Source organism: Hypanus sabinus, chromosome 8 (assembly GCF_030144855.1).
Source record: "Hypanus sabinus isolate sHypSab1 chromosome 8, sHypSab1.hap1, whole genome shotgun sequence".
In the NCBI taxonomy this organism is placed as follows: Eukaryota; Metazoa; Chordata; class Chondrichthyes; order Myliobatiformes; family Dasyatidae; genus Hypanus; species Hypanus sabinus.
Window position 1 is genome coordinate 140,371,511 of NC_082713.1, and position 23,598 is coordinate 140,395,108.

Sequence of the window (23,598 nt, forward strand, 5' to 3'; positions counted from 1 at the left end):
ACCAGAAGTAAGGGGAGTAAGAAGTCAGTGCTGGGTTCTCCTGTTGCCAATCCCTTTAGGAACATGTATACCCCTTTGGATAATGCTGTGGGGGTGACCTAACAGGGCACAGCAGCAGCAGCAGGTCAGTTGCACCACAGCTAGCTCTGAGGCCCAATAGGGAAGGGTAAAGTCAGGCAGTATGATAGTGATGGAAGACTCAGTAGTTAGGGGGACAGACAGCAGATGCTGTGGGCGCAAAAGAGAAGTGTGTTGCTTCTCAGGTGCCAGGGTCCAGGATGTCTCAGAGCGGCTGCAGAAGAATTTCAAGAGCAAGGGTGAACATTGGCATCAATTACGTTGGTTGAAAGGGGGAAAGAAGCCCTGCACAGTCAGTATAGGAAGTTAGGCAAGAGGCTGAAGTGCAGGTCCTCCAGTACCACGTGCTCGTCAGGGCAGAAATATATTACAAATGGATGGGTGGCTGAGGAATTGTGCAGTGGGTGGGGTTTCAGATTTCTGGATCATTCAGATCTCTTCTGGGGAAGGTATGAGGGGTTTACACCTGAACCTGCGAGGGACCAATATCCTTACAGATAGGGTTGCTAAAGCTGTTGGGGGGAGTTTAAACTAAGTTGGTAGGAGGATGTGAAATGGAGTGCTAGGGCCAAGAATGAGGTGGTTGATATGCAAGTTGATGCAGTGTGTAGTGACATAGTGAGACTGTGAGGATGGACAAGCAGCTGGTAGAGCAAAATTGCCATGAACGTGATGAGGCGAAGTGTAACTTGGGGGCAAATTCAAAAAGGGTGATGAACACAGGACTGAAGTTATTTTATTTGAATGTATGCAGTATATGCAATAAGGCAGATAATCTTGTAGCGCAGTTAGAGATTAGCAGGTATGATGTTGTAGGCATATAAGTCATTAACTGTGAAAGAAGATTGTAGTTGAAAGCTTAACATCCAAAGATACACATTGTATCAACAGGACAGGCAGGTAGGCAGAAAGGTTGGAGTGTGTCTGTTGGGAAAAAATAAAATCAAAACATTGGAAAGAGCAGATTTAGGATTAGGAGATTAGAATCCTTATGGGTAGAAAACTGTGTGTTAAGAAACTGCAAGGGTAAAAACACGCAAAAAGGGAGTTATAAATAGGCCCCCAAACAGTACAAAAAAATAATGGGAGAAAAAATGGAACGTGAAGGTAAGCCAGCCAATGATATCATAAAGCATACCAAAGCTTTTAGAGATATATAAGGAGTATAAGAGAGGCGAGAATGGATATTGGATCACTGGAAAATGATGGGAGGAGAGGTATAAATGGAAGACAAAGAAATGGCAGAAGATCCTAAGTATTTTGTGTCAGTCTTCACTGTGGAAAACACCAGTAATATCCCAGAAATGCGAGTATATCAAAGGAGCAAAAGTGAGTGTAATTGCTATTACTAAGGAGAAGGGGCTTTGGAAGCTGATATCACTTGGACCAGATGGGCTACACCCCAGGGTTCTGAAAGAGATAGCTGAAGAGATTGTGGAGGTACAGGTATCCCCCGCTTTTTGAAAGTTTGCTTTACGCCACTTCGCTTTTACGTAAGACCTACATTAGTACCTGTTTTCGTTAACTGAAAGAAATTCAAAAAGGATTTTTGCTTTTACGAAAAAAGGCAAAAAGTGCAAATAGCGTTCAGCGTTTGTTTTGCAGCGAGCCGTTATAGAGGCAGTGCACGCCCTGAGCAGCGAGAGTGGCGCCGCCAAGCTCCTGCCCCAGGAACTACACTCAGCATCAAGCTGCCACAGCTTTGAACTGTGTCTGTGAGCACCTGTGCTTTATCTCCATTTATTTTGTGCATCTGTTAGCAACATGTGTCCTAAGATATCAGAAAAGCCTAAGAGAGCTCATAAAGGTGTTACGCTTAGCATAAAACTGGACGTAATTAAGTGTTTTGATTGTGGTGAACGAAATAAAGACATTGTGCGTGCGTTGAACATGGCTGCGCCCACCATTTGTACTATTTACATGTAAAGAGAAAGAATCTTGAAAGCTGCCGATGTTACTGTAGGTTCTGCTCATAGCAATGTGGTCTCTCTTAGTCAGCATCCAGTAATGGATAAAATGGAAAGTCTATTGAATGGGTTGATGGGTTCAGAAAGCATGGTGTTCCATTAAGTTACCTTATACTTAAGGAGAAATCAGTCAGTCTTTTTAATAAGCTGAAGCAGAAAACACTGGACGATGGTGATGAAAGTGTCGCAAAAGTGGAATTTAAAGGTAGTCGTGGGTGGTTTGATTGGTTTCTGAGGTGAGGGCAGCTTCATAGTTTAATATTTATTGGAGAGAGTGCTTCAGCTGATACTGAAGCTGCTGAAAAGTTCCCGGAAGAATTGAAGAAAATAATTACAGAAGGTGGTTATTCGTATAAGCAAGTATTTAACTATGATGAAACTGCAATTTATTGGAAAAAACTGCCGAGCAAGACATTTATTTCGATAGAAGAAAAGCAGGCTAAGGGACACAAGGCATCGAAGGACAGGTTTTCCCCAAATGCCTATAATTAACGCCACTGGTGATGCTGTCCTTAGGCCTCTTCTAGTGTACCATTCAGAAAATCTGAGGGCACTTAAAGCCGTTGATGAGTACACTTCCTGTTGTGTTTCGTTCGCATCCAAGCGGCTGGAATACCCAAGTAATTTTTTTCTGAGTACGAGTGGATACGTTACTCCTTTTGTTGAAAAATACTGTGCAGAAAATAACCTCGATAATAAGTGTCCTGCAATTGTCGATAATTGTGCTGCTCATCCATCTGGCATTACCAAGTATGGTGGTAACATTCGTGTTGTGTTCTTACTGCCGAATACGACATCGTTGCTGCAGCCGTGTGACCCGAGCCTAATAGCCATAATTAAGGCTTCCTATAGGCAAAGTGTGATGCGTTTTATTGTAAGTGCCATTGACAGAGGGGGCAACTCTGAAGCATCTTTGCGAGAGATCTTAAAAGACTCCAACCTCCGACGACTCAGCCTAACACCCCATCATCACCACCACCCCCACCTCTCAACCTTCCAGTGTGCTCACTGTCTTCCCAATTCTGGTAAGTGAAACAACACTGTACATACATTATTTCTACTTTATATAGGCTGTGTACTTTTATCATTCCTGCATTTACTATATGTTAGTGTTATTTTAGGTTTTATGTGTTATTTGGTATGATTTGGTAGGTTATTGTTTAGGTCTGGGAATGCTCAGAAATATTTCCCATATAAATTCATGGTAATTGCTTCTTCGTTTTATATCATTTCGGCTTACGAAAGGTTTCAAAGAAACACTCTACTTTCGGATCGCGGGGGAAACCTGTATTAGTAATGGTCTTTCAAAAATCACTAGATTCTGAATGACTCCAGAGGACTGGGAAATTGCAAATGTCACTCCAGTCTTCAAGAAGGGTGGAAGGAAAAAGAAAGGAAATCATTGGCCAATTAGCCAGACTTCAGTGGTTGGGAAGATGTTGGAGTCCATTAACAAAGATGAAGTTTCAGGGTAACTGGAGCTGCCTAGTAAAGTAGGCTAAAGCCAGCATGGTTTTGTTAAGGGGAAATATTATGTGACAAATCTGATGGAATTCTTTGAGGAATTGACAGGCATGATAGACAAAGGAGAGTCAGCAGATATTGTGTAAAACATTCTGGATTTTCAGAAGGCCTTTGACAAGGTACTGCACATGAGGCTGCTTAAGAAGATGAAAACCCATGGTATTACAGGAAAGATATTAGCATTGATAGTGGATTGGCAGGAGGCAAAGAGTGGGAATAAAGGGAACCTTTTCTGGTTGGCTGTTGATGACTGGGGTCTGCTGGGGTCAATATTGGGACTGCTTCTTTTCATGTTATGTCAACAATTTGAGTGATGGCATTACAAACAAGAGAAAATCTGCAGATGCTGGAAATCCGAGCAACACACACAAAATGCTGGAGGAATTCAGCAGGCCAGGTAGCATCTATGGAAAAAAGTACAGTCGACGTTTAGGGCCAAAACCCTTCAGCAGGACTGGACAAAAAATGCTGAGGAATAGATTTAAAAGGTGGGGGGAAGGCAGAGAGAACCACCAGGTGATAGGTAAAACCTGAAGGGGGAGGGATGAAGTAAAGAGTTGGGAAGTTGATTGGTGAAAGAAACAGAAGGGCATGGAAGAAAGAAAAAGGGGTGAGGGAGCATCAGAGGGAGGCAAGAAGATGAGATGAGAGAGGGAAAAGGGGATGGGGAATGGAGAGGAGGGGGGAATGTTGGTTTGGGGCATTACTGTAAGTTTGAGAAATCAATGTTCATGCCATCAGGTTGGAGGCTACCCAGATGGAACGCAAGGAGTTGTTCCTCCAACCCAAGTGTGGCCTCATCACGACAGTGGAGGTGGCCATGGATAGACAAATCAGAATGGGAATGGGAAATGGAATTAAAATGGATGGTCACTGGGAGATCCCGCTTGTTCTGGCAGACAAAGCGTAAATGCTTGCCAAAACGGTCTCCCAATCTACATCGGGTCTCACTGAAGTACAGGAGGCCGGACCAGGAGCGCCAGATACAGTACATGACCCCAACAGACTCACAGGTGAAGTGTCGCCTCACCTGGAAGGACAGTTTAGGGCACTGGATGGTAGTGAGGTAGGAGGTGTATGGGCAGGTCTAGCACTTGTTCCGCTTGCAAGCATAAGTGCCAGGAGCAAGATCAGTGGGGAAGGAAGAATGGATAAGGGACTTGTGTAAGACAAGGGATCCCTATGGAAAGCAGAAAGTGGGGGGGGGGGGGGGAGAGAGGAGGAAAGTTGAGCTTGGTGGTGGGATCCCGTTGGAGGTGGCAGAAGTTTTGGAGAATTACGCGCTGGATGTGGAGGCTGGTGGGGTGGTAGTGAGGACAAGAGGAACCCTATCCCTGGTAGGGTGGCGGGAGGATGGGGTGCAAACAGACACCCAACCTTGCCCGCGCACCGCCTCCCTCTGGTGCTCCTTTGCCCCTTTTTCATCTTCCATGGCCTTCTGTCTCCTTCACTAATCAACCTCTCAGCTCTTTACTTCATCCTTCCCCCTTCAGGTTTCACCCATCACCTAGTGCTTCTCTCTCCCCTCCTTCCACCTTTGAAATCCACTCCTCTGCTTTTTATCTCCAGTCCTGCCAAAGAGCTTTGGCCCAAAATGTTAACTGTACTTTTTCCATAGATGCTGCCTGGCCTGCTGAGTTTCTCCAACATTTTGAGAATGGTTTTGCAGTCAGGTTTACAGATGATTCAAAGTCAGGTGGAGGGGCAGGTAATGTTGAGGAAGCAAAGAGTCTGCAACACAGACTTCCACACTATTTTCTAAACAGGGAAAAATTTCAAAAATCAGAATTGCAAAGGGACTTGGAAATCTTTCTGGTGGATTCCCAGAAAGTTAACTTGCAGTCTGGGTCGGCAGTAAGTAAGGCAAAGGCAATGTTAGTATTCATTTGGATGCGATGCTAAGTCTTTATGAAGCACTAGTGAGGCTTCACTTGGAGTATTGTGAGCAGTTTGGAGAGGGTTCAGAGGAGGTTCATGAGAATGAGACTGGGAACGAAAGGGTTAAATTACAAAGAGCGTTTCATAGCTCTGGATCTGTATTCACCGGAAGTAATGGAAATAAAGGGCTATGGCTTTGTTTAGCACACAATACGACTCTCACATGTTTTATTCTCAAAATCCTCCTTCAACAGTCTCCCCTTCCCCTGCACTGCCAACACTACAACACCCTCTTTTTTGAGGCACCTCTGTAACATCATCTTCCTTACACCGCTGTCTTCTTGCTCAGCATTCTTGGCAAAAGGAGGGTTGCAGGTCTGTGTGCCTGTCTGATATTTGAACCTGCAGAGTGGCCTGTGTAATGGTTTTATACAGACAATTTTTCCAGCAAGGGATGGCTTCAAGGAAGAACAAGTTATTACAAGGGAAGTAAAACATATTTAGGAACTTAATCTTGATGTACAATATAATGATCTAGAGAATGTTCAGAATCCTGTAACTAAAACCCATAAGTAAGTTGATTACTAGTAAGTGCAGTACACATTAAAACCGTAAAAAAAAAGACAATACTAAAGCTTTAGAGAACAGAATTGCAAGCTGCACTCTGAGTCTTCTTGCCCAAGTTATTGAGAGAAAATGTTAATCATTTCTTAAAAATACATACGCCCAGTCCAGTTCTGGCTCTTTCTTGCAGATTTTAACAACAGATTCCGCCAGTTCAATCCCTTTTGTGTGGTTTAGTAGATCCGCTGTTCTCTCAGCGTTAAGACAGGTAAATAGAACCATGCAGCAATAGGTGACAGTTTTCTTAACTAAATGATTCAGAAAATTCCTTAGGAAAAATCAAAAACAAATTTTAGATGCAGAGCCAGTCAAAGCTACTCGTACCTGCTAAAAATATCACAGTTTATCAGCTGTGATGTAAATAAGACCGAGTTTTAAATATCAGTAAAAGACCTAACAACAGAGCAGAGACAGTCATTTCATTTAAATTTAACTTGTGACAAAGTTGAAAAAACAGTACGTTTGCTTGTTAAATAAAGAATAACATGCACCCAAAATTAATACAAAGCGACCTTCATAAAATTTCCTTCTTAAGTATGAATCTGAGCATCAGTCTTTTAGAAAATATAACCTGTAACACTTTACTGGAAACATAACCATGCATTAATTGATGAAAAATATGCAATCAGAAAAAGGTACATTCTTGGGAAAGGGAAATATTTAGGTCAGCATGATATGACATATTGTTCATTGAATCACGATATGGTTACAGCATAGGAGGTGGCAATTTGGCAGTGACTACACCAGCTGTCTACCAAAGTAACTAGTTTCATCCACTGTCACTTTATCCAGAGTTTCAGATTTTTTTTCTTAACTATCTTATTATCTAGCTCCCTCTTGAAAGTAAATATCAGCAGGCAGTACACCAGATTCCAATCACATGCTATGTAACAAAGAGACTTTCTCATGCAACTTTAACTTTTCATCTTTATATCTGTGGCTTCTAGTCCTTAACCTTCCTAAGTAAACAGTATCCCACCATCAACTCTGTCCAGACCCTTTATCATAAAATATACTTCAATCAAGTCTCTCCTTAGCCTTTTCTCTTCTCTAAAGAAATAAATCAATCTTTGTAACTATATTTTCTCATTCCAAGAAACATTCAAGAATACCTTATCTGGATCCTCTCTGATATCTTCATATAATTCATATAATTTCATATAATAGTCATTCAAAATTCAATTTAAAACTTGTTTTAAGCCAGTGAACAAAACACAGAAATTCAAATGAAGGTGGGCAATGGTAGTTGATATAAATTAGCAAATACTATTTTCTTTCAAATTATCAAAGAGAAATTTGCTTAATGACAAGGGCATTACTGAACAGGGAAATGATCACAGATCCAAATCAGCACATATTGGACACCTTTCTGAAGGCAGTCATGACATTTTAATATCAGGGCAAATAGTTTAACAGAAAAATGCCTGAAATCAAGGTTTTCAAGTGGCAATGGAGCAGATACATTCCAGACATTGGAATTCACAGCCCGAGGAGCTTTCAAACGTTGGATACGATGCACTATACTAAAAATGAAGCAGTTTTATCTTCAGCAACAGAGGTCAGGTTTATTTACTTACTACAAACAAGTAGGTGACATGAGGAAAAAGCTTCTTTTTAAATATATTGATTGACTGGTGTCTGGAATGCATTACCAGGGTGGCATTGGAGACATGTTTCACAGCAATATCCAAAAATAGAACGGTTGTATATTTGGAAAAAAATGCAGAATTTTGGGAAGAGGGCAGGAGAATGGAAGTCGTTGGTTAGCTCATTCCTTACTTTAATCATTTTATTCCCTCTCTTCTAATATTGTTTCCATTTTAAATCCACTAACTTCTCCAAGCTGTCATCATCAACTTCCCACTTCAAAAAAGAGCCATCGTCTTTCCCTCTGAGCTTGGAAATTTATTCTTCTTCAACATCCTTCAAATTCCTTGAACATATTATGAATCCAATTAGACCCTTAGAGTACACATCTGAAGCTCTCCAATCAGATTTCTATCCCTGACACTGCATTCTAATATTCTAAACTGAACAAATGGACATTACCCTCTATAACTGTGATCCCTGTAGCTTTTCTAGGAGAATAGACATACCATCTTCCTCCAATACCTGTTCAGCTCAGTGAAACCAATCTTTCTCCAGATCAAAGAGACAGCCTTTACTTCAACAATGGTATTACTTTAACACTCCTTTACTGAGGAACTATCCTTATCCCACCCCTTTCCTCATTTAAATGCAGCTAGTAAGCAACATCAACCACAGCTGTGGATTGAACTTTCACATGGATGCTGTTGACAACACCTTTATCTCAACATTGTCCTGCATCACAAAGTCCAAGATAGGTACTTAACAAGTTGAGCCTTTAGGCAACTAAAAGATGAAAAAGGAGATTAACAGTTGAGGAGGAAAGATAGGACAATGACAGACAAAAAACACACTAACAGAAGAATGGATAGATGTAGGGTTAGACAGGTATCAGAATACAAAAGGAAACCCACTCTGCACCTGGTAACATTGAATCTAAGATAAACCATGCAAAGGCAGGGCAAAAGGATAGATCCTTAAGCCATGCCAAAGGAAACGTTATGAAATTGGGAGATTTGTGGGCAAAAGTAGGGGAACCAGTTGAGGCCTGATGTTGTCAACAAAAAAGGGACCAAAATAAGTTAATCAACTCCATCAAACCATGAAGAGGTGTCAAGGCAAACAAAGAGCTGCTGGCTGTTAACATAATCCTGGATGACATTTTTCATGACATGGAATAAAGAAGGTGAGAATGAGACCAGACTCCTAAATTTTAAATTGGAACTCTATTCCAGAAATACCCTTTAAATAGGAAAAAATATTGGCTCCGTGTGTATTGATATGGAAATTCAATAGATTTTGTTTAAATATTAATTCAGCCAAAATGTCTGAATGTACATTAACCTTATGCACTGTCAACTAACCTGTTGATAAATGAAAGCCAAGTGCTTAAATTTACATAATCTTTATTCTTATCATCGCTTGAATTTACATAATTATGTAGTCTAGCAGTCTGGGAAGTAGGCAGAAAGTACTTTAAATTTTGCAATTAATAGAACTCTGACGAGGTTTTAGATGGAAATCCACGATTAGTTTTTCAAACAATCCAATCCAACCACCAAAACTATAACAGCAGATCTGCACAAGCTTGTAGGTCATTAACATTACAAGGCTAAACCAAAAAGATAAACCTCCACTGGAAAATAAAGTTAAGACGACATACTAAAATATGCAAAGATTCGAATATGTTGATCCCTTCTGGAACAGACTCTTACCCTAAAAGCTGGAGCAATATTGTGGGAAATGACAGACCCAACCAGTTTTGCCCAGAAGTGAATCATTAACGGAAGGTTTCTAATCTCCGTTAACAAATAGTAACATTATATAAAATGTTGTTTTGCGGATTTTTAATAAAATTCTCATCAGTTTTAAAAAACATATAATCTATTAAGATTTCATGTAAATCAGTTACCTGTCTTAAAGACATCATATTTTTACCGATCTAATTCAAACACAAATTCTCTCCTCACATTGAAAGTTGGGTTAAGATTATACTGATAGAAGATTTTAAATATTTTTCCCTGAAGCCTATCTGCCTAACCTCTCTTAAAAGTTCAACGACTACTATGGTTTTTCATAAGAAACAGCATTCACCAAAGTTAGTTATCTAGTGACCCACCTAGTTAAAGTCTCAGCAAATTAATATGTGGCCCTAAAGCAGGCTGGAAATATGTTATAGCACCAAAGAGAAAAAATGAATTCTTCTGGTAATTCAAGAAATGATTTTGATTTTCTTTTCCATTCATTGGTCTTTTTCATTTTTTAACATTTTTGAGTCAATCAAAATCCATGAAATAGGATGCTTAACAACCCACACTGGACCAAAAACTCAATCAACTAATCATCCAATTACAACAATATAACACTTACAGGAACAGATCTGGAAAGGCATTTTTCCAAATGACATCCTTAGATTCCTCATTGCCAACTGCTAGGTTTCCAAGGAGCTGAAGACCACATTGAAAAGCTGAATAAAATAAGATGAAACACTTAGAGACCAAATTCTGGCAAAAACAAGTTAAAAACATGAAAGTGACATCAAGGAGTAAATGTGTTATATACAAATTGCACACATGAGAAAAGTTGAAAGAAAAATTCAATCTCTTTTCTTGCCTGAGCAAGTATGTACAATGTAGCATTGCTGCCTTGAAACCGACTGCCAACGAGAACCTTCTGCTAGTGAATTCTTCTGATTCACCAAAAGATTCCCATCAGTTATGGTAGTTGACCTACAATCTACCTATTTCCATTGATGAAAGGTGTTCAAAACTGCTCAGTGAAGCAAACCAGACTGCTGTCAAGACTGAATTCCAAGCTCCCTCTTTGCACCATTTGAAAGTCTACAAAGTTCACTTAGTCACCTTACAGAAAGAACTAGCACAACTTAAAATGTTTGAAATCAGACAATAACAAGTACAGTGTGCTGATTAACAGTATTTCCAACACCTGCTGTTTTACAAAGACTGGAAAAATCCAAACTGCTTTTTGTAAACTCAACAATTAATATGATGGAAGGAGAGCCTGCAGCTGAGGTTTGAGGTATGCAAATTTCGAGAAATACACTCTCAGAACACCTCCTACAAATCATCCTCAATCTCATAAGCTCCAATAAGATCACACTTGTGTTTGTAAGCTTTAATTATAAGCCTAACCTACTGAACCTTTCATCATCTAACGAATATTACATCCCAGGAATCAACTGTGTGAAACTTCTCTGCAGTGCCTCTAATATATGTGCAGTGGATTCCAGTTAATTGGGACACATTGGAACCAGTACATTTTGGCCCAATAATAAAGACAAACTACCATTTAACATAGTAACAAACTGTATATTTAGGTGAAGAACAGAACAAATTGGAACTCTATCAATAGTACTACAGTACTATAAAACTATATATTAGTTCCTAATCGTTATCAACAGAGAATTTATCTGCCACATTCTTTTGACTGACTGTAAATGAACAAAATCAGTGCAGACACCTAGTGATGGATTGCCTTCATACAATGATGTCGATGATTGCATCCTCCAAATCTTCATTTTCACTGTAACAACCAAGATGATTCCCAATACCTTCAAATTATTCGTAGTTTCTAACTTGAAGTAGTAAAATTGTTTCGTTTTCACTCCTGGCTGTTTCTGGCATCTCCAAGCCTGAATGTTTGAAACAGCAGTGAGCAAAACAGTTCTGAATTGTCTTACTGCTTATTTCTACCCAACTTTCAGTGACGTGATTTAATAACTGTTCACCCTGAGCGCAGTGCAGTGTCTAACAGCCACACAAGGGCACACATCCGATGCTAGTTAGAAACTGTTTGCAAAAAGTCTCCTGCCCAAATAAGCAGCATAGTGTCCTAAATGGTTATGGGCTCAGTGCAGGTAGCTGGGACTAGGTGAGATTAAGAGTTCGGCACTGACTAGGAGGGCCGAGATGGCCTGTTTCCGTGTTGTGATTGTTATATGGTTATATGGTTAAATAAATAAAGGTAATCCTGACTATTTTCTCAATTAGCTTTTGCTCTTTAAAAGTTGTCTCAAATAAGCAGCTGCCCTGATTAAATGATGGCCAATTAACCAGAATCCACTGTATATGATTCTTTAAATATGGAACCAAATATGCATGCTATTTTCTAATTGCATAATACTTATACCCAAACCCCTATTCTTCATTGCAAAAAAAATCTCAAGTCAATCTCAAATGGATGACAATACAACCCTTGGTTAAGTCTCCCCAGACTGAGGAGATAGACTCATACTGTACATTCTACCCTACTATCAGGCAACCTTCATATCAGGAATTGATCTGATGAATTTATTCTGCACCACCTCCAAGTAAAATCCATTTCTACTATACAGCACACTGAGAATATTTGCATTATCATTGTAGCTTTAGTTTTGTCTGTTGGGTTTGGAGTTCCTTTCCGGGGAACGTGCTAAGATGGTAACACGATATCGATACGCAGCAGCCTCTCCGGACTCTGGACTGGAGGTTACCAAACATTATGTGGTTTTTCTTGTATGGTCTGTTGTGTGCTTTTTCGTGATATCATTCCAGAGAATGTTGTCTCATTTTTTAACTGCATTGTATTTGTGGTTTATAAATGACAATAAACTGAATCTGAATCTGAATCATTTGCCTTCATCAGATACTGGTTTCTCTTCATCATATAACTGTATTCAGATCATGCAAAATTCAAATAGAACCTTATTGTTAAATATATCCACACTCTAACATTAATAACAAAGAGGTGTGAATGTCTACTGACATGATGATCTCTGCTCCCATCAGTTTTCCAAACTTGGCTTTCAATTTCTCTTTCATAGGCACTACAGCATGTGCTGGAGGATGGTTTAAGATGGTATTTTTCATTTCAGCTTTCCATTTTAAGTTTATGATTCTAAATTTATTTAGGCATGGAGACCAAAATTCACATGGCACTCTAGGTTTGTTCTCAAAGCCATGCACAATATACAGCAAATTCTGCAAGATCAGAGAGTTTCTTCCATTTTCTTTTAGTTTTTGTAACAAGTAGAATATCAATTTCCCATTCTGCTAATTGATGACCAATTAATTCCTTGATGTCAAAGTCCCCATTGCCAGTCACAGAATCAGAAACATACAGCTAATGGTGATTATTGAGCTTTGCAGGATACTACGGAACCAATAATTCTATCTCAGGGGATTAGAGCTACTGTGGTATATAGTCACTTTTAGCAAGGCTGTTGATCAGAAGTGGAAATACTGGTCAATTTTCATCTCATTAACCCAGTGATGCCATAACCAAAATACTTTCTATCCCCATTCATCCTTCTACATTATTCTTGCACACACATACACACATCCCTTCAAGCAGTGCTCATGACAAGTCATTTTAAAAGAAAATTAAACAGCTATTGGCCTGTTACTGCTCCTGATTAGTATGATGTAACAAGTGGTGTTTTACAGGGTTTGATGCTGTAGCTTCAACTTTAACAATTTACATAAATGACTTTGATGAAGACACTTAAGTCACAGTTGCTAAATTTTGCTGATGAACAACAGCGGGCAACACAATTCGAAAGAGGACATAGGGAGGTTGGAAAGTGGTTATGTGAGTGAACAAAGATCTGGCAAATTAAGTATGTGGGAAAATGGAATGGTCATTCTAGCAAAGTGGAGAAAATGAAACAGAAAGTAGTATGTCCCATATGTAATTTGCAAATGGTCAGTGTACACAACCAGGAAGTAATTAACATAGAATATTACAGTTTCCAGGAGAAATGAACCAAAAACAGAGAGGTTACCATCGGTTATATAGAGCAAGAGTGAGATCTCACCTGGAATAGTCAGTAGCATATTGCTCCCCTTATTTAAGGATGCTAATGCAGTTCAAAGGTTTTTTGGCCAATATCTAAAATGGGCACTATATCCTTCAAGGCTGGTCATGTTAGGCTTGTTCCTGTTGTAGTTCAGAAGAGCGAGATGACAACTGATTGAACTACACAAGGATCTTGGGAGGTCTTGATAGGGCGGATGAAAAGAAGATATTTCACATATTGGAGAATCTCGATCCAAGATTCACTATTTGAAAATAGGGAATGAGGCAAAATTTTCTGAAGTTTTTGGAAACTTATTTCCTTGAAAGGTAGTGGAAGTAGGGTTTTTGAATATTTTTAAGGTAGAGTTAGGTAAATTCTTATAAGAGGGTGAAAGATAAATGTGGATAAACTGGAATGCAAGGTCATCCACAATGTTATTAAATGGAACAGTAGACTCAAGGGGGCCAAGTAGCCTACTACTGCTCCTATATTCATGTACATATTAACGTGTGAGGAGAGGAAGCTAAAGGACATCTGATTAGATGAAAAAGGGGGTGAAAGTGATCAGCATCAGAAGCTGAATGGTCTGTTGCTGCACTCTATGACACTCACTGCTAGCTTGTACATTATGCTATAGGCTTTACCAAGCATATTCTATACACCCCATTCACATATTTTTTTGTGCAACATTTATATGGCGATTTTGCCTTCTTCACCAACATGAATCACATGATAACTATCGTTTGATGTGGACAAAGATCTGTCTAGACAACAGTACCACTTGAACCCACACAACTGATGAATAAAAGCAACACTGTCTCCAGCATTTTTAAAGACCACAGTATATAGAAATAATTACACTGTACAGTTCAATTTTGTGCACTTGTTATTGCTCTAAGATTACCCCAACATTCAATGACTAAACCTAAAACGTGGCATATTTCTACTGATCAGTTGAGTACAAATCCTTTTAGTAAACCATCCATATAACAAGACCACTAAACCTCAACAACCAGAGTAAAGCCAGAAAAAAAAGTGAAATAAATGATGTGGATAACAGAACGGTGTCTATCATTCAAAAAATTTAGCAGAGTATAGCAATTCAGCTGGCTGGCTTAGAAGCACAAAATTCCTGCTGGGATCCAGTGTTCTACGAACAATTATGAACCTATAATGAATGGCAGATAAATCTAGAAAGATACAATCCTAATAAACTAAATCCTGATCTGATTCATTAATATATCTTAGTTTAAGGTACCCCATCCTGACAAGAATGTAACTACGAAATTAGTTATAAACTTTATTCAAATTACTGAGATAATTTGAGAAATTCCAGCCAATGTAACTAAACTGGTTTCTAAAATTGCGAAGAGGAATGTTAATAATTTTGCAACAAAAATAGACTTTGAAGGCTAACATAGCAGTTGTCTCAGGCATCAAGACTGGAGTAAAGCTACAGTATCAAGACCTGCGCAGTTTCGCTTAAGAATGTATTAGCCTTTGTTATTTGCTCAGGAACATTGCAATTTCTAACAAACACAAACAATGTGGCTAATTCCATTTCTCAAAGAATGAATCAGTAGAAAACAAATTCTATAAATGACATGGGTTTGGGGATAATACTAATCCTTGATCTAAAATTATACTATTGTGCTGACAGAGACTTAGCATGCAAGGCATATTGCAAAGATATGAAATAATGACTCAGAATTTGTAGCCTGAAACAAAGCAAGAGAGCTCAATGCTGACATTGACAAAAGCTTCTTGAAAAGGTCAAGCAAACATTGTGACAAGAACTTCCTCTTTCAGCTTCAACACCCATTGTCAGCCTTCCACTCGAAGGGACCTCTGGTGTCCAGCAGCTATAACGTCATCAACCTGGCAGGGAAGCCAGTCATTCAAAAATAAAATGCACAAGCAAGGAATCAAGAACAATTTTCAAAAATCAACCTTTTAAACATTAAAACAAAGTGATTGAACAGTTATATGGTTAGATTAAAATCTGAAATATATAATTTTTAAAATCCCTTATATTTTGAAATTGTCGTGGGAGTGAATTACCATACAAGCTCTCAGGACCAGAAAGGCTGCTCAGCAAAACCTGTAATTTACTAACTCGTAATGAGTTTCACACACCTTATGTACAAAGCTGGAATATTTGCAGGGTTCCATGTGGAGGGATTAATCCATAATTAGCCTGTATTTATCAATTATAATAATTTTCCTCAATGGGGATGGAAAATACTGTAAACAATGTGGCATTTGAGAGACATGATAAAATAATGACGGGTCTGGGCACCTAAATGGATTTAAGAAAAGGAAATCACATTGGACAATTCTGTTGAAACTTTTAGAGATTGTAAATAACAGAGTAGGTAAGGGAGATTTAATTGATGTGGTGCATATTATTTCAGAGCAGAGCAGCTGCAATAGGGAGTCAGATAATAGGTTACTAAACAGAGTTCTGATTATTTGGGATAATAAAGTAGCATAATTTGGGTCAATAGGTAGAAAACAAAGCAGAAATAATAATGGGGTATTTTGAGGCTTTGATGCAACAGGGTGGTTGCATCAAAGTGGGCTACTACAGTCTAGTTTTTGTTTAATATTCATGTTTGAATCTGGAGGGGTGCTGACAAAGCCAGTATTTATTTCTAATCCTATGTATGGATAAATGTTACTTGCCACTTATAAAGTCATGCCTGAACATTTGTCCAGGTCTTGTTACATGCAGGCATTGACTACTTAATTTACTGAGGACTTGTTAAAGGAATTGAACATCGAACAAACAAACATCAATAAAAAAATTACCACTTTTGAGTTTATGAACAAAGGAAGGTCATTGATGAACCAGCTGAAACTATCCTGAGTAATTCCTTCATGGATCTCCTGGGACTGGGATAACCAATTCAAATGCACAGGTACACTTCCATGTCTGTTTTCCAATTTGAAGGTTTTGACGCCATATTCCATCAAATGCTGACTTGAGCAGACATTCTCAACTCTGAAATCACTTATTTAATCTATTATTTATAACTTTAGGATGTCTGGGACAGACAAACAACGTAGAAGGAGTAGGAGGAAGGGCTCATAGACAAGATGAGTTTGCAGTGAACAAGGGGCAGGGAGAGTGAAGTAATCTTCAGAATTTGGGATTAGGGATCAGGGAAAGTTCACACTTACAATGCTTTCTATTGGGCCAACATTCAATTTCCTTCCAACAAAGTTCAAGTTCCATATTTCAGCAGCCTCTATTAATCCCTCATATGAAAGTTGCCTTTTCCCTCCTTCTCCCCCCAGTCATCAAGAATTGGTTTAACCCTTGATCTTCAACTCCCAAATTCCAGTCCATGTGTTTCCCCATTCATACCCTGTTAATTTTTTCTATCACTCTTCATTGTTACTCATCATCTATTTTTTTAAGTCCCACTCTAGGACTTGTGGACTGAACTGGTCTGGGTCCTTCTTCATCAGTGTAACAGCCATCACAAAAAGCAACAACTCATAAGGAATAACTGCAGGAGTAAGCCACATTATGACATCTCAAGCTTTCCCTAACATCCAATATCATGGTTGATTCTCTAATGCATGTACTTTCCAGTCTGTCCACCATATCCTTAAATTCACTTAATGCACCAAAACCTTATTGATCATTGAATAGACTTAATAACTCTGCCTTTTGCAATGGAGAATTTAAGTTTTGGAAGCATCTTTGTAATGTTATATTACTCCACTGAATGGCCAACCCCATGCTAGCTAGTTCTAGATTTTCCAGCCCAGGGAAACAACCTCTCAGCAGCTAATTTTTCAGTCTTTCTCAGACACATTCAAGTGCGTCTTAGAGAGATCACATTTCATTTTTCTAACTTCAAAGGGTTTACATCAATCTTACTCAATACTTTCTCACACAATCTTATCCCAAAACAAAAATCAGCCAAGGAAAGCTATTTTTCAGGTAGGAATTCCTGAAAGAACTTAGATTCAGTGGGCATTTTATTAGGTATGCCTGCTTATTAATGCAAATATCTAATCAGCCAAGCATGTGGCAGCAACTCAAGGTATAAAAGCATGTAGACATGGTCAAGAGGTACAATTGTTATTCAGACCAACTTTAGAATGGGAAGTAATGTGATATAAGTGATTTTGACGGTGGAATAATTGTTACTGCAAGACAAGGTGGTTTTAGTAGCACAGAAACTGTTGATCTCCTGGGATTTTCACACAAAACCATCTCTAGAGTTTACAGAGAATGGTGCAAAAAAAAACATAAAAGTGAGTGGTAGTTCTCTGGGTGAAAATGCCTTGTTAATGAGACAGGTCAGAAGAAAATGCAAGACTGGTTCAGCTGACAAGGCGGCAACAGTAAATCAAATAACCACATGTTACAACAGTGGTTTGCAGAAGACCTCAAATGATGGGAGAAGTCAGAGAGTGGCAGTGGAGGATTGCTTCTCTGAGTGGAGGCCTGTGACTAGTGGTGTGCCACAGGGATCAGTGCTGGGTCCATTGTTACTTGTCATCTATATCAATGATCTGGATGACAATGTGGTAAATTGGATCAGCAAATTTGCTGGTGATACAAAGATTGGAGATGTAGTGGACAGTGAGGAAGGTTTTCAAAAGTTGCAGAGGAATCTGGACCAGCTGGAAAACTGGACTGAAAAATGGCATATGGAGTTTAATATAGACAAGTGTGAGGTATTGCACTTTGGAAGGACAAACCAAGGTAGAACATACAAGGTAAATGGTAGGGCACTGAGGAGTGCAGTAGAACAGAGGGATCTAGGAATACAGATACAAAATTCCCTAAAAGTGGCATCACAGGTAGATAGGGTAGTAAAGAGAGCTTCTGGTACATTGGCCTACATAAATCAAAGTGTGGAGTATAAGAGTTGGAATGTTAGGGCGAGGTTGTATAGGGCATTGGTGAGGCCGAATTTGGAGTATTGTGTGCAGTTTTGGTCAACGAATTACAGTAAGGATATTATTAAGGTTGAAAGAGTGCGGTGCAGGTTTACAAGGATGTTGCCAGAACTTGAGAAACTGAGTTACAGAGAAAGGTTGAATAGGTTAAGACTTTATTTCCTGGAGAATAGAAGAATGAGGGGAGATTTGATAGAGGTACAGTATATAAAATTATGATGGGTATAGATAGAGTGATTGCAAGCAGGCTTTTTCCACTGAGGTTAGGGGAGAAAAAAACCAGAGGACATGGGTTAAGGGTGAAGGGGGAAAAGTTTAAAGGGAACATTAGGGGGGCTTCTTCACACAGAGTGTGGTGGGAGTATGGAATGAACTGACGGATGAAGTGAAAAATGCGGGCTCACTTTTAACATTTAAGAGAAACTTGGACAGGTACATGGTTGAGAGGTGTATGGAGGGATATGGGCTAGGTGCAGGTCAGTGGGACTAGGCAGAAAAATGGTTCGGCACAGCCAAGAAGGGCCAAAAGGCCTGTTTCTGTGCAGTAATGTTCTGTGGTTCTATGGGTCTATATACTCAGAGGTCACTTTATTAGGTAGAGGTACTTAATAAATTGGCCACTAAGTGTAATTTTCATGAAAGTAGAGAGAAGAGGCTCTTAAACCTGCATGGATAACTTCAATCATCTGAACTGATTCTATGTCCTACAGACTCATTTTCATGCTCTTTATAGCTGTTGTTCTCAGTACTTTTTTTATTTGCCCTCTTTGTCTTCTTTTGCACACTGGTTGTTTGTCAGTCTTTGTTTCTGTGTAGTTTTTAACGAAATTTATTGTAGCTTTTTATCATTGTAAATTAATCTCAACATAGTATATGGTAACATACATGTGCTTGATAATACATTTTCTTTGAAATACATGATACAAATTAAAACCACTGAGGACGAAAATCTTGAAGGACTTCTGGGCTAATTTATGTCAGCAAATGTTGACAACCACTAGTGTTGTTTCTTACCTGCTGACAATGTATCACTCTCAAAACCTCCTGACCTGTGAAGAAGCTGGAGAATTTCAATTGTTGGCTCAATCAGTCCGACAGTTCTGAAAGATAAAATAGACAACTAAGACTAACATATGCTTTAGAGAAAAGGTGGACTTCTTGATGTTATTATCTCCACTAAGACCATAAAAAATTGTCAAGCATCCGTCTGCTCCCAGAATTCCAATAATGCCAAAAATGAGCAATGCAGTTTAAGAGGATATTTTTTGAACTCTAATTTACCTTCCCATTGCCAAAGTAATCAATGCTCCCTAAATCGCAAAACAATCTCTCATCAAAAAGCTGTGGAAGCAACACCAACCCTGTGTATATAAAGATTAACTTTAAAACGGGCTCCTGTTAAGCCCAGTGCTGCAATTAGAACCTATCCAATCCACTATCATTCTAGTAAACACCAAACTTTGATATTTCCTGAAACAATGTTTAAATTGCAGCGCTCTCCCTGAAACACTTACAACCATTTCTGTGCCTAATGCCAGAACAGAGGCATCCAGTATGACTGGGGACCCATAGATGCTGTCAGACTAGCTGAGTTCCTCCAGCATTTTGTGTGCGTTGCTCTGGACTGCAAGAACCTTGGCAGACACATGGATACAGCACTGAAGGAGAGCTACATGGTACAGAGGTGCAATCTTTTAGTGAAACACTAAGCCATGGCAGCATCTGCCCGTTCAAGTTCATGTAAAATATCCCAAGGCAAAGAAGACAATGTCAATAAAACGCATTGACTAAGTGTAATCACTTTTCCATTGTGGGAGCTTGCTGTGTACATACTGGCCACAGCAATTTCACTATTATAACAGGAATCACACTTCAAAAGGGCTCTGTTCATTATAATATTTGTGGAACTCCAAGTATCTTTCATCCTTTGTTGTATGGAAACATCTCCTAACTTCACTTGCAAATAGTCTGGTTCAATTTTCTTATCCTTGATTGTCAATGAAAACACTTTTCTACTCCCCCTCCCCCACCCCGCCCTCTCTCTTGGTTTCGTGAAAACTTGATTCATATCACACTTTAATCTTCTAAATTCCAAAGAAGGGGAACACAGCATGTGTAATTGGTTTGTGGAATTTCCAGATCTTCATACAAAGGCAATAACTCTGTTCTTCTTCAGTAGTAAAATATGTTGTCAGTACAGTAAAAGCTGGTCATAGAAATATTCCAAAATTTATCTGAGAAATTGTTTAAATCAAGATTCAAGTTTAAAGCTCAATTGCATTTTTCACTTCTATCTAAAAAGGTTCTGAAAAAAATAGTTTGGGAATGTAACACGCTAATCTCAATATACATAGATACTGGCACTTCTACTTATCAGCCAGATTCTCTGAATTGCACCTGAACTCCTTGTACAAGGAACAGGACACAGCACACCCCACCTGACAAAAACACCCGAGGCAGAATGCCTTCTTAAATACTTTACTGAACAACCAGTTGATCGTGGAGAAAAGAACACAAGTAGGGTACAGCACACATGAATACAACAGGGGAAAGAGGCTGGTAGACAGGGCTGTATTTGATGGTCTGTAGAGAGGCAAGGACACTTCAGTTTACTATGAGTCCATTTCCCTAATAGGGCTGCTAATCAAAGCTCAAAGTACATTTATTACCAATGTAGACTATTCACAACTTTGAAATTCGTCTTCCTCCTGCAGCCACAAAAGAAAGAAACCCGATAGAGCCCAATAAAAAAGATCATCAAACATCCGACATGCAGGAGGAAAAGAAATCGCACAAACGATGAAAGTAGGCAAATTACTTTCAGAACTGAAGTTCACGAAAGTGAGTCCACAACCACAAAGCCAGTCACAGCTGATCCAGGACCCTGTTAGTTGCAGGCCCCAGCCTCATTTCAGGACAGAGATAAGTAGACCTCGTGAGCAGTGAGCTGAACAAAAGACCATTCCTCTCCTCTTGCCCCAACACCCTGACCTTTTAATCTAGCCTGGTGCTTAAATCAGCCAAACAGCAGGTTGTTCCTCGCTCTCCAACCTGGGATCTACATGCCTAAAGATCTATCTGAACAATTAACAGGAAGTACAAATTATTAGTATACAAGTTAACTCTATTCATTGTAAAGTTGATGTGACAACTAACCATAATCGAGATAGTTGTGAAATAGAGAAGTAAACATGTTAGTTTGTTCAAATTAACTCATAATTCAAAATTCTTCACACAAAATGAATAACTTATTGATTCATAAAATCTCACAGTATGGGTTGCAGCACAGAAGGGGGTGGCTCTTGGACTGTTGAATTTGTACCAACTCTATGAAAGAGCACTTATTCAAAACTCAGTTATCTGCAAAAACAAATGAAATATTAGTAGAATGGATATCTACATGGGGTTTAGTAAAACTCCAGAGCCAAGTGGCAGAATCAAACAAATATGCAAAAATGATCATGACATACTAGGCTAATAATAGCTCGACAATTCGTCAAAGTAAATTTAATATCAAAGTACATATATATCACTATATACTACCCTGAGATTCATTTTCTTGCAGACATTCACAGTGGAACAAAGAATACAATAGGATTAAAAATACACACAAAGACTGATAAGCAATCAATTGTGCAAAAGGCAAATTGTACAAATACAATAAAAATCAAATAATAAACAAAAATCAAAAACTCTGACAAACCACCACCAAATTAAGCAATAAAGACAGAAGTATTTTCTGTTATATTTGCCAATCTTTTCAATAAGAGACTGATTTTATGCCCCCTTTAAGAAAATTCTTAGACAAATATGGTTTATCATAACTTTTTAGACAAATTAAAAACAGAAAGTGGAATATTTAGATATTTTGCCAGACCTCAAACTCTGTGCAGCTGAATGTTCAATGCATATATGGTTAGTACAGTATTCTATTGTTCACAAATGACCATCAAATTTTCATTTATTCTCGTTGAAGATGAATAGTAATTAGTGGCCTGAGAACAGTTCAAGTTATCAACACAAAAATTCACAATATAAATGTTGCTGATATTGCAGAACTACAATGGAATTGAATTCAATAAATAAAGAATATTAAATGGCACTTAATGAAAATTAAGAATTCTACATTATGGTTGCAGGGGTTATCTCAGCAATCTTAGAAATAATTCATATTCATCAAAAATCAAGCTAATAAAGCAAAGTTTATATCAATATTCTAACAGCTTCAAAACTTAATATCAAACTGAAGCAATTACAGATGACAAAAGCAATTGCAGACACTAACTTAATTATAGTATTCCTATGCCTCCTACCACCTATTTTTGGCCCTTTTTTAAGGATGATTATATGCTGACAGCCATAATGTAGACACTGCTACTTATATAAAGTGATTATGGAGCAGAACTATGCAAATTTAATCTTCAAGGTCCCTGAATGCATTGTCAACCTCACTGGTTCGTGTTCATCTTTCTAAATCATTTCTCTACATCCCTCCAGCACAGTTTCAGCTCTTCTCAGTACCAAGGTAGCTCAAGTCAACATTTTTGAATGGCCTTCTCTGTGATTCCAATACATTTTCCACCATCTCCAAGCTGCTTCATTCAGACTGGAAGAATGAATGAAATCTGGCATGTGGTAAATCCCAAGGATGAACGTTGAAGACTATAATCTATGAAAATGCAGAAACTAGACCAGACCAGAAGCTATGAACTTGACCTGATTATACACCATCTGCTATTTCACCACCCATATCTCCAAATGGACTATACTTCCCTCTATACTTGCTGATCTTCTATACCATCCTTAACGCCAATCTTGTATTGTCTGCAAATTTATTAATCTGCCAATTCACCTTTTCGTCCAAGAGATGTATGTGCATCACATAGTACTGATCCTCAAAGAACACCATCTGTCATGGGATTTATTCTGGCTGGAGTTCCATCCACCTCAGTCCTCTGTCTCTATTGATATGCCAATGCCTAAACCAAACAGCTAAATTACAGTGGATCTCATGTAACTTAATCTTCTGGATGAGCCTACTATGTCAAACAGCTTGGGAAAATTCATATAACCAATGTCCACAGCTCTACCCTCATCAATCACCTTCATCATCTCCTCAAAAAAACTTGAGATACTATTCAATCATTTACTTTGTGAAAACCATGGCACTGATAGTATCAAGAAACTGTAATTTGAACAAATTACATTCAACACAAATTA

At 38.7% G+C, this 23,598-nt stretch overlaps 1 protein-coding gene across 1 annotated transcript in view; it reads right to left on the reverse strand.

The window, feature by feature from the left end:
• The window catches only part of atxn10 (ataxin 10), a 188,734-nt gene that overhangs the window by 149,661 nt on the left and 15,475 nt on the right, over window positions 1–23,598 (reverse strand). Inside the window, exons 3-5 of the mRNA XM_059978015.1 lie at window positions 19,393–19,478; window positions 10,029–10,125; window positions 6,172–6,339 (exon numbers count right to left, since the gene is read on the reverse strand). Coding sequence (XP_059833998.1) covers window positions 6,172–6,339; window positions 10,029–10,125; window positions 19,393–19,478 — 351 coding nt within the window. The remainder of the gene's footprint in view (window positions 1–6,171; window positions 6,340–10,028; window positions 10,126–19,392; window positions 19,479–23,598) is intronic.